General features: G+C 44.4%; 1 protein-coding gene across 1 annotated transcript; it reads left to right on the top strand.

Annotated features, from left to right (window-relative positions):
- Positions 1-7,141: 7,141 nt before the first annotated feature.
- LOC114020565 (olfactory receptor 5V1-like) lies at positions 7,142-8,080 on the top strand. The gene has a single exon (XM_027827032.2). It carries the CDS (start codon positions 7,142-7,144, stop codon positions 8,078-8,080), a length of 939 nt encoding a protein of 312 aa, XP_027682833.2.
- The last annotated feature ends 4,157 nt before the right edge of the window (positions 8,081-12,237 follow it).

The raw sequence follows: 12,237 nt of genomic DNA, 5'->3' as shown, positions 1-12,237 counted from the left end.
GATAATCAGTCCACACAGTAGAATTGTTAACTATTAGACATTTGCTTAATCCCTGAAACATGGTGTTTAATATTCCTTCAAAATATGTTATCCTAATTAATTTATAATAACCCTGAATATTCTTCTTATCTAAACCTTTTCTGAATCTTGCTACATTTTTGGTCTCAATGTCTCTCTGTGCCAAGAAGCGCCACAGTCCAATTATGTGTCGTCTTAGTGCCATCAGCACATGCGCAGAACGCCCTCCGAACGCTGGTTCACCAAACCATCATCCTCACCTTGTGAAAATCCTGCGCAAAAAAAGGAAGAGGTCTCCACTGAATGGACTTTTTCATTCCTCTATTATGTTTTTTGTGAATCTCTTCTTCTCTACAGACATGATACTGCATGTACTTGCATGTTTAGACTAAATAGACAGACTCCTACAGCCTGTCTGCATTCAGAACTCCAACAGAGGCTACAGGACTTCTACTTATAGATCATCTGCATTATTGAGCCTAATGAACATTATGCACCATCCCAATCCTGCAGACAGATTTACACTCATGTTAGTAGTGCGTACTCTCACGTAATTTTAATAAGATTATTCATGTGTTCAACCTATTCACAGATGTACAGCTTTTGCTGTATTGGGCACTATATGCCTATTTATATGAACATGTGTGTTTCCTCAAGCCTATCAAATTGAAAAGTGAGATATAAAATATGTTAATTAGGCCTGAACTTTCTAGGGCTTTGAATTCTGGGCACTGATGAAGAGACAAGAGCAGATCTTGAATACAATGGAAGTGAAAATGTAAAGATGGGTGCTTGGAGTTACATGGCTGGTCCATTATTTGGAACCAATGAAGTAGGGGAAATGTGAAGGTGGTACCAATTATAGAAAAAACTGAGGGAATCCAGGTGTAGATGGGTTGGCCACGTGAAAAGAAAATTGGAAGAATATATAGGAAACAGGGAGTTTGTCTTAGAAGTGGAGGGTAAGAGAAGGATTGGGAGACCCAAACTGGATGGATGGATGTCATACGAAAGGATATGATTAGCTGCAGAGTCTCCAAGGAATTGCATTCAAGACAGGGAGTAAGGCTCCAGGAAGGTTTGACTTGACTCAGTGCAGCAGGGGGTTCAGACACTGTATTGCAAGAGTGCCATTGTGATAGACATGATGGTGTCCTGTAACATCCTGGACAAATCTTATTGAACACCTTACACTTAGTGTATGTCCACACAATCAACTAGGGGTGTGAGTCCCAGCTCATGTAGACATACTCACGCTAGCTCTCACTGAGGTAGATCATTTAAAATAGTAGTGTAGCTGAACACCTAAACACCTGTCAGGAATGGTCTAGATAATACTTAGTCCTGCCATGAGTGCCGGGGACTGGACTAGACGACCTCTCGAGGGCCTTTCCAGTCCTATGATTCTAGGAAATACAGACAGTGGCATGTGTTGGCATGGGCAAGATATGCCAAATACATACCCATTGGGTTCAGGTGGGTTTCTACTCAGTGAAAATAGCCTGTGCCTCCACTCACTGCTGCCCATGATATTACTGCTACACTGCTAATTTTGGAATCCTAGCTGGATGAACTGGGACTGACACCTCTTGCTCATAGTGTAGACATAGCCTTAATGGTTGTTGAGAGGCAATGCCTTAAAGTCTGTAGCCTTCTGCCCTTGGGGAGCATTGGAACCAGTTTGAACAGGCTGGGTCACATTCAGGGAACCATACTGACCATTGCATGGACACACTGGAGAATCTGAACAGGCCAGGAGAGTGTAAATCAGACAGATTCTGTTCCTGTAACTTAATAGCAAAGCCAGACTAATTTAGCTTCTAGTGAAGTATGAGATTAGATGAGATTAAGTATGTGTGCCAGGCTCTGGCAGGAGCTGTTCTTCAACCACTACCCAAGGGTTTTCCTGTCTTTTCAAGTTCATTACATCCTCAGCCCAGACCAAGAACTACTTACTCTATAGGTCATTGATTTCTCCAGTTTTGCTCTTAAAAGAGACCTTGATTACGTAATCAGCCAGACAATCAGTATCTGTTCAAAGTGCAGCTTCAAAAGGATGGATTTCAGGTGAGTCATTTGCATAATTTTCACCACCAACAATTTTCTTGAAAATCCACTTCATGCATATTGTCCCCAAATGGCCTTTGATATCCCCACTATCTGCCAGAGATTGCATGATTCATGTCTTCCTCCTAAAGAAACTCCATCCACTGTCTGTACTTCATAGAATCAGAGGACTGGAAAGGCCCTCGAGAGGTCGTCTAGTCCAGTCCCCGGCACTCATGGCAGGACTAAGTATTATCTAGACCATTCCTGACAGGTGTTTAGGTGTTCAGCTACACTACTATTTTAAGTGATCTACCTCAGTGAGAGCTAGCGTGAGTATGTCTACATGAGCTGGGACTCACACCCCTAGTTGATTGTGTGGACATACACTAACTGTAAGGTGTTAATCAACCATTGGAAAGGGCCTCCTCCCTCACCCCATAGGGAGGGTGGCTCTACAACCCAGAGAGACCTATTGGGTGAAATGTCCATTCCATTATATGGTACAAAAAGCACAACTGTAGTGACAGATCCTGAAACAATCTTAACAATTATTAAAGGCAAACCCCATGTGTCAGACTTGATAGACAGATAGGTTTACTGAAAAACGAATAGAGTGACCCAAGGATGTTACCATCGTGTTTATAAACTTTGCAGTCAGTTTTGACTCACTGCATCAACCAGCACTGTGGATACAGCTTCACCAGTGTGGGGTGCCTGAGGGCTTAGTGTACCACAGGGAGGAACAGTACCATGGTACATTGACCTGTGTGAGGGTCAACGGTTGTATTACAGACCGGTTTTCAGCTGAATCACGGGTGTGTCAGGTATGCAATCTCTCACCCTTTGGTATTTAATGGTATAATAGACTATCCGATGACTGAGGCCCAAGGAGGAGGTATACTATTTAAAGATTCATCTTTAGTGGATCTTGAATATGAGAATAATATTGCCTTAGTTGGAGAGACTACTGACCAAAAGCTGAGAAAAATAGCTTAATCTATGATGATAAAACCAAAGCCATGCTTGCCTCCTATACATCAGAAATGAATGACTTGGTGATGCACATGTAGATAGCAATGACCTTGAACGGGTGAATAGTTTTACCTCTCTGGGTAGCTGGTTGGCAACAGGAGGTTCTCTATGCGAAGAAGCACACATCTGATCAGTTTTGTGTCACTGGCATTTCAGCATCTTCAAAGGCCTCTGCTTGGCTGGCAGAATATCTATGTGACCACTAAGAGATGAGTGTGTTAGTGTCACCATGGCTGCATTAGCATGATGTGTATCTCCTGCTGATGATGGGCTGCTGATTTATACAATGTGAATAGCTTCAGCAGAAGATTCTGAGAAAGCCTTGCCCTAAATTACATTATGGCCCAGAGATTAAAACACTTTTCTGAGAGGTGGGGGTAGGGGGGCTAACTTCAAATCTCTTCTTCACAGCAGGCAGAGGTGGGAAGTGAATGAGTGAATTTCTCCCACATCTGAGTACCCCAACCAATAGGCTAAAGATATTGGGGGTGGATGCTATGGGTCCATATGCTGGATTGTAATTTGGACTCTCCCCCTTTTCCCCCCGTTAATGAAAATATTTGGCAAATAGGTGTCAAATTTGCAAATAGTAGAGGGTCAACCAATACTGCTTTTTGATGGGTGCAAGAAAACAATGTTTCATCCCCTATTTTTTTTTCTCACTATCTCATGAAGTCTACTTGCTCCATTTACATTGTGGCTAGCATCTTCAAAGTACCATATGGGAGAGAAAATGATTTGCTATTTGGGTGTCTAGCTCCTAGGGTGCTTTGAAAATCTGACCCTGTCACTGAGGTTGGATACCTAAATCCATTAGGCTCCTTTGGTAATCCAAGCCTCAATTCTCTTATTCTTATGCATGGTAAATTGCTGCTTAAGGACTGACCCGGCACAGTGTTACTGGTAGGTTGTTACAGAGAGTGAACTTCAGGGATCTTGTCCCAAGGGGAACAGGATACCATTTAAACAGCTCTCAAGAATCACTTCTGAGTCTTGGAGTCAGATGAGGACAGGCTCTTTGCTCCACTCCCAGTGCTAACCGTACCTCCCTTGTCAGATGTAAGTGTTTGGGGTAAAGAAGAGTTGATATCCTGAGGTGCTGTATTGTGGAGGCAGATAGAGAGACTAGACAGACAAATCAGTAAGTAGGTAGATAGTCTAAGACAACAAAGAGAAAAGCAGAGGTCAGAATGATCTCACCATGTTTATGATCCACATTAAAAAGGCAGGTGAGTTGATTCATATTTGTATTCCTTTTTAAGCTTATTTTACCCTTTCCATTCCAAAGGACCAGATTTTGTCCCTCCTTATCTAGGAGTGGGTTTCTCTACCAAGTCTCATTGACTTCTGCCTGCTCATACAGTGACAAGGTGGGTGAGGTGATATCTTTTATTGGACCAACATCCGCTGGCGAGACAAACAAGTTTTCGAGCCACACAGAGCTCTTCTCTCTCATCCACAGAAGTTGGTCCAATAAAATAGATCATCTCAGGTGCCTTATCTTTCGAATATCCTGGACTGAGACAGCCATAACTACGCTGCGTGTGCGCACAGAGTAAGCTGCAGCACAGGGGCGATGGTTGGGAACCCAGCTGCTACTTGAATCACCCATCTCTCTCTCTCTCTCTCTCTCTCTCTCTCTCTCTCTCTCGGCAGCACTGAGAGAGTTCATTTGGGACATGTTAGCTGTAATTTTTATTTTTGGAGAGTGTGGTGTGTGTGTGTGTGTTTTATGGGCCTGGAGAGGAGAAGACACTTAGTTTTAATAAGAATGTAAGAATGGCCATACTTTTTCAGACCAATAATCCACCTAGTTCAGTATCCTGTCTTCCAGTAGTGGTTCACGACAGATGCTTCAGAGGGAGTCAACAGAACATTGCAATTTATTGAGTGATCCATCACCCCCTGTAGTCCAATTCCAGCTTCTAGCAGTCAGCAGCTTAGGGACACACAGAGCATGGGGTTATGTCCCTGAGCATCTTGGCTAATAGCCATTGAAGGACCTGTCCTCCACGGATTTATCTAATTGTTTTTTGAACCCAGTTATACTTTTGGCCTTCCCAACATCCCCTGGTAATGAGTTCCAAAAGTTGATTGTGTATTATGTGAAAAAGCATTTCCTTATGTTGGTTTAAAACCTGCTGCCTATTAATTTCAGTAGGTGACCCCTGGTTTGTATGGTATGTGAAAGGGTAAATAACATTCCCTTATTCACTTTTTCTACATCATTCATGATTTTGTAGATCTCTACTATGTTCCCCCTGAGTCGCCTTTTTCCAAGTCAACAGTCATTTTAATCTCTCCTCATATGGAAGCTGTTCCATACCCTTGATCATTTTTGTTGCCCTTCTATTTTAATATCTTTTTGGAGGTGGGCCAACTACAACTGCACACAGTATTCAAGGTGTGGACATACCATGCATTTATATAGTGGCATTCTGATATTTGCTGTCTTATTATCTATCCCTTTCTTAATGGTCCCCAATAGTCTGTTAGTTTTTTGATTTCCACTGCACATTGAGCAGATGTTTTTAGAGAACTATCCACAATGGACTCCAAAATCTCTCTTCTTAAGGGATAACAGCTAGTTTATACCTCTTCATTTTTTTTATGTATGGATAGGATCATGTTTTCCAATATGCATTGCATTTATCAACACTGAATTTCATCTGCCATTTGTCACCCAGTTACCCAGTTTTGTGAGATCCCCTTGTAACTCTTCTCAGTTTGTTTGGGCTTAACTATCTTGAGAAATTTTGTGTCATATGCAAAAGTTTTGTACGATTTAACCTTTTTTCCAAGTCATTTATATCTATGTTGAAGAGCAATGGTCCCAGTAAAGATCTTTGCGGGGGCCAGCTATTTACTTCTCTAGATTGTGACATTTCCCCTTCACACAGAATCTACCTGGGCTTACATTCAGGTTCTAGTATAAAGTCAATCTCTGTGCTTAGGTATTTGTCTTATGAGTTGATAATGAAGGAATGGTTATTTTCTCTCTAAGGTCATATGGGGAGAGAAATAAATGGGACATTGGAGAGAGCATTGGCCTCATTCCCATTCCCAATGAAAACTAATGTCAAAATAACCACTTATGTCCATGGGGGCAGGATAGATGCTCTTCTATATGTAAAGCCTGATATTCAGACATGCAGAACAATGAGTCAAAAGTCCCACTGAGTCAGAGTTTAAATGACTTAGGAACAACAGTCCCATTAATTTTCTATCAGGCCCTTCTTTTCAAGTTTGTCACAGTGCGGAGAGAATGTTTGCTGGTCCCATTCACTTCTTATTGAAAAATCCTGATGATTTTAATAGATATGACTCCAATCATACACTACAGATATTAAATAGTGTGTTCGACAAAATTATCTAGAACAACTGACAAAATGTAATAGAGAAAGAGATTATTTTTATAGATTTGGCCAGATGCCCAGCTATTACAAATTGGCCATAGCTCCATTGGAGTCAATCTTCCAGACCCCATGCTGCCCTAACTCGTCTGTAGCTCTGTTGAAGTCATAAGACTAGACTGAAGAGAGAGTGTGGGAATGCCTTCATAGCCTTGTGGTTAGAACCCTCATCCCAGATGCAGAAGTCCAAGGATCCAGGAACCCTGCTGCACTGCCTCTTTTATCATGTATCCACAGCCGAACAGGGTCAACAGGAGAGCCTGAGGGAGGCCCACAGCAGACTGTCCCTTAGTCACACCTGAGCAGGGTATTTGTGAATACCAGTGGGACCTGATGCTGGAATTTAGGCATCGAAAGTGGCACTTAGGTGCCCAAGTCCTTTTGTGAATCCAGCCCATTTTGTCAATTTAAAACACACAAATTCCATGCAGTGTCCCTCTCTCTCTCTCTCTCTCTCTCTCTCTCTCTCAATTTACTCTGTTTAAAACACACCTTTTATATGCAGGAATAGGGCTCTCTTTACAGGCATGCTACTGGTCTGAGGATCTCCACATGCTGTTTCAATTTACTTTTATGAGAAGTGTTAATTTCATTTTTTTCTGGTCTCCCAGATCAGATTTCCTAAATAAATGCCAATGGAAAATCAAACCAAAGTGACTGAATTTATTCTTCTGGGACTTTCCAGTGACCCACAGGTGCAGATTTTCCTCTTCCTGGTGTTTTTAGTTATTTACCTGGTTACTCTGGTTGGGAACATACTGACCATGCTAGTGATAAGAGCTGATTCTCACCTTCACACCCCGATGTACTTCTTCCTCTTCCATTTATCCTTTGTCGATATCTGCTATTCCTCCATCACAGTGCCTACAATGCTGATAAACTTCCTAGCAGAGCACAACATTATTTCAGTCAATGGCTGCATTACCCAGATGTTCTTCTTTAACCTCTTAGCCGGTACAGAAGTTTTCATTCTTTCAGCAATGGCTTATGATCGCTACGCTGCCATCTGTGACCCATTACATTACACAGAGATGCTGAGCAAAGGGATCTGTGTTCAGCTGGTGAGTGGGGCATGGACCATCGGGTTTTTATATGCCCTGCTTAACACAGTTTTCACCTTCAAGTTGCATTTCTGTGGGCCCAATGAAATCCGCCATTTCAGCTGTGAGCTCCCTCCCCTATTACAACTGTCCTGCACAGATACCTTCACCAATCAAGTGGTGCTTCTCACTTCTGCTGTGATGCTTGGAGCAATCTCCTTCCTCCTCACCCTGATCTCCTACATTCACATCATCTCCACCATCCTGAGGATGTCTTCTGTGCAGGGCAAGCAAAAAACCTTCTCCACCTGCAGCTCCCACATGATTGTGGTTGGTTTGTTGTACCTGGGAGCTTTTATCCAGTACACAAAGCCCAGCTCAGTCTCCTCTGTAGTTCTGGATGAAATGGTCTCCATCCAGTACAGCATCTTGACTCCCATGCTAAACCCCATCATCTACAGCCTGAAAAACAAGGAGGTGAAAACAGCTCTAAGGAATATATTGTGTAAATTCAAGTTTCTCAAGTAGTGTTGAACATAGAACTGTGGGTAACTAGTGTTGTGATAAATGAAGGTGAGGAGGGGAGCTCCCTTTTATGGACACCCAGCCAGCCAGCCAGTAGCTATAAAATCCCTCTTAGTAGCTGTTCTCTAACTGCTCTACCCGTAAAGGGTTAAAAAGTCTCACTGCTATGCATAGGTAAAAGGAAGTGAGTGGACATCTGGCCAAAAGAGCCAATGGGAAGGCTAGAACTTTTTAAAATTGAAAAAAGACTCCCCTTTGGTCTGTCTGTCTGTTGTTCTCTTGGGGAGAGGCAGACAGGGCACATCTATGCTGTGAAAAGCTTGAGTCAGGTATGAAAAAATCATCAGTATCATACCTAGAAACTACTCATTTAAACCCCAGATATGTAAGTAGATTAGGAAATGTCTAGGAAGACGCGATTAGGTTTTTTCCTTTTATTTCTTGATGGCTTGTAGATTCCTCTATGCTAACCTCAGGTGCTTTTGGTTTGTAACCTTTAAGATAGACCTATAGAAAGCTATTCTTGGTGCTAATCCTTGTAGTTGCTCTTTTAAAATCTAGCAATAGCTGAGTTCCCAGATGTATTTTCTTTCCTTTTTAAAAAAATAAAATGTACCTTTTTTAAAGAACAGAATAGAATTTTTGTGTCTTAAGAGGTTTGTGCACAAGTTGTTTAATTAGCTGGTGGCAACAGCTGATTTTCCCTTTTTTTTTCTTTTTTTTTTCCTTTCTCAGCTCTTCCCCAGAGGGGGCATGGTGAAAAGACTTGAGGGTACCCCACAGGAAGGAATTCTCAAGTGCGCCTTCCTGGGCTCTCAAAGGGGTTCTGTACTTGGGTGGTGACCTACCAATCCAAGGTCAAAGAAAAGCTATAACCTTAGGAGTTTAATACAAGTCTGGAGTTGCCAGTATTAATTTTTAGAATCCTTGCAGGCCCCCACCTTCTGCACTCGAAGTGCCAGAGTGGGGAATCAGCCTTGACATAGTGGCAGAGCGGTTTTGAACCAGAGGCACAGACCTCAGGATTTTAAAGGGACGCATTTTTCCTTTTGGCAACCTGTAAAGCCGGGGGGGGGGGTGTCTTTTTTTTCTTTTCTTTTCTGACTGAGGGGGAACAGCCACACAAAGGGTTCAGCCTGCAAAGACAGGGAGTCCAACAAGCAGTTTATTTTTTTTTCTAGCTTCGTGGCAACGAAATAGCTAGGCTAGAGTATGGGAGCCTGTGCGTGAGGTTGCGGTCAGGCACCGAAACCCTAGAGCAACCAGTCTTCCCAAAGTGGCAAGCCATGGAGAAGACAGACCCAGATCAAGCTCAGACATCCAGCCTCATGACAGAAATGCAGAAAGGGAATGGGGGACTGGAGATTTCCCTGGAGGGAATGGTCAGCCCTCCCCAACCCAAGATCCAGGTGCCAAGATGGAGGGATGCCCTTAACCCAGACAGAGTTCTAACTACGGAAGTGTCATAAATATAAAGGGAAAGGTAAACACCTTTAAAATCCCTCCTGGCCAGAGGAAAAATCCTTTCACCTGTAAAGGGTTAAGAAGATAGGATAACCTCGCTTGCACCTGACCAAAATGACCAATGAGGAGACAAGTTACTTTCAAAAGCTGGGAGGAGGGAGAAGAACAAAGGGTCTGTCTGTGTGATGCTTTTGCCAGGGACAGAACAGGAATGGAATCTTAGAACTTAGTAAGTAATCTAGCTAGATATGCGTTAGATTGATTTATTTAAATGGCTGAGAAAATAAGTTGTGCTGAATAGAATGACTATTCCTGTCTGTGTGTCTTTTTGTAACTTAAGATTTTGCCTAGATGGATTCTCTATGTTTTGAATCTGATTACCCTGTTTACCCTATTTACCCTGTTTACCCTACCCTATTTACCATCCTGATTTTACAGAGGTGATTCTTTTTACTTCTATTAAAATCCTTCTTCTCAGAAACTGAATGCTTTTTCATTGTTCTTAAGATCCAAGGGTTTGGGTCTGTGGTCACCTATGCAAATTGGTGAGGATTTTTACCAAACCTTCCCAAGGAAGTGGGGTGCAAGGGTTGGGAGGATTTTGGGGGAAAGACGTTTCCTTACAACGCTTTCCTAATAAAAATAAACCCAGATAAACGTTTGGTGGATGTGGAAGGGCAAAGGGTAAAATAGTTTGTGTCCTTGGGGAACTTTTAACTTAAGCTGGTAAAAGTAAGCTTAGGAGGCTTTCATGCAGGTCCCCACATCTGTACCCTAGAGTTCAGAGTGGGGAAGGAACCTTGACAGGAAGAAAGGAATTTCTTCCTAGAGATGAAGCGCTGGGAGGCGGAAGTGGAGGTGAAATGCTTGGAGTCGGAAGCAGAGGCAAAGCACTTGGAAGCAGAGGAGAAGCGCGTGGAGGGGAGGAGAGGAGAGAGCCAAAGCACTTGGAGGCACAAATGGAGGTGAACCACTTAGAGGTGGAGACAGAGCTGAAGCGCTTAGAGCTGGAAAGGGCTAAGCTGGGTCAACCAGGTAGAATCATAGAATATCAGGTTGGAAGGGACCTCAGACAACGACCTCCCATGTCTTATATCGAACACTCCTGGTAATCCACCCCAGAAGATATTAGCCTTTCTCATGGCTGCATCACTTTACTGACTCATTCGATTTGTGATCCACAATAACCCCAGATCCTTTTCAGCTATGCCACCACCTCGCTAGTTATATCCCATTTTGCAGTTGTGCTTTTGATCTTTCCTTCCTAAGGGCATGTCTACACTGGCACCTTACAGTGCTGCAACTTTCTCGCTCAGAGGTGTGAAAAAACACCCCCCTGAGCTCTGCAAGTTTCAGCGCTGGAGCTGGGCTGAGCAGGTGGCCAGTGAGATATGGGAGGGGACGTTCGGCAAACAAAGCCAGTCATGAGAAGTTCCTAAGGACTGGGAGTAAATGGAAATAACCTGCCAGATGGTCTGCAGAGTAAAGAAACAACAGGTGTGTTGGCCAAGGTGTGGGCTTCAAACAGCCCTGCTGGTGCCACTCAATCCAATCCCACTTGCCCTGCTATCCCAGCCCTGGGATCTCCTAGCTCTGCTGGTGCCCCTCACTCATGGCCCCCCATTCCCTTGCTAGCCCAGCCTTTGATTCCCTCCCCTGAACAACTCTGCAGATAGACCTCTGTCCTGACCCTCAAACCCCTGTTACCCAGGGCTCCCCCGTCCCCACACACAGCTCCACTTGGGCGCCCTAATGTCTGACTCTGAGAACTGTTTCCATTCACTACATGGTGTGTGGGGGGGACACACCTTTCGCTGTGCGAGTCACAGGGAGATGACTGTGCTGATATGCTCTGCAGGTCAGTTGGGCTCAGTGAGAACTGCCTGATTCAGATGAGAAGGTTTCACCCTCCAGTCTATGGTCATTGCGTGTCCCCAGCCCATCCGGGCAGACAGACGAACCCCTTGAGCGCTGAACCCCATAGCCCAGTGGGAATCAAAGTCATGAGCCCTGGTTTACAAAACAAGCCCTGAGCCCAGCACCCCTGTCTGATAGGCCAGAACCAGGGGGTGAGGGGCTGGGCTGAGGAGCTTACCTGGGCCCCTCTGGAGTGATCCATTCCCCTCAAACCAGCCTTAATATCTGAGCAGGGACAGGTCTCCCGGGGGTGCTCTGCAGCTTCCTGAGCATTTCCGTCTCCAAAAAAGGCTCTTCATCTTGTCCCCTTAGGGAGCTCACCCCTGGGCAAACACAGCGGCACAGCCCCAGACCATGGTCAGCTCAATGTCCGTTCCTGCCAGCCCTGCAGAGTAGCCCCCTCACACCAAGGGATCCCCTGGAAAAGGCATTTCCTTGTGGGTGCAGCAGTGGGTGGGACAGGTGAAGGCCTGATCCCGGCCCAGGTCCCTCTCTTTTAGGCCTCACTGACTGCCTTGGCAACCCAATGAAATCCACTGGGGTCTTTACCTGGCTGTGTCTCGGGCCCTACAGCGACAAAGAGTGTGATTTTAATCCTTTTATGAAGAGGTTCAACCTAGTGCGGCAAATTGCCAGCAGTGCTATGATGGGTCTCGAGCTTTCTCTTCTTGGGGGGGAGGGGGGTTCAGGGCACTGTTTCTTGCCCCTGAACTGGGGTATTAACTGCCCCACTAGTGTCCTAGAGGAGGGGAGTGGAGAGGGAGGGACCCGGGCCCACC

This window comes from Chelonia mydas, chromosome 13 (genome assembly GCF_015237465.2).
Source record: "Chelonia mydas isolate rCheMyd1 chromosome 13, rCheMyd1.pri.v2, whole genome shotgun sequence".
NCBI classification, from domain to species: Eukaryota; Metazoa; Chordata; order Testudines; family Cheloniidae; genus Chelonia; species Chelonia mydas.
The sequence above is the reverse complement of the archived record's forward strand: the minus strand, read 5'-3'. Positions and strand labels throughout refer to the sequence as shown.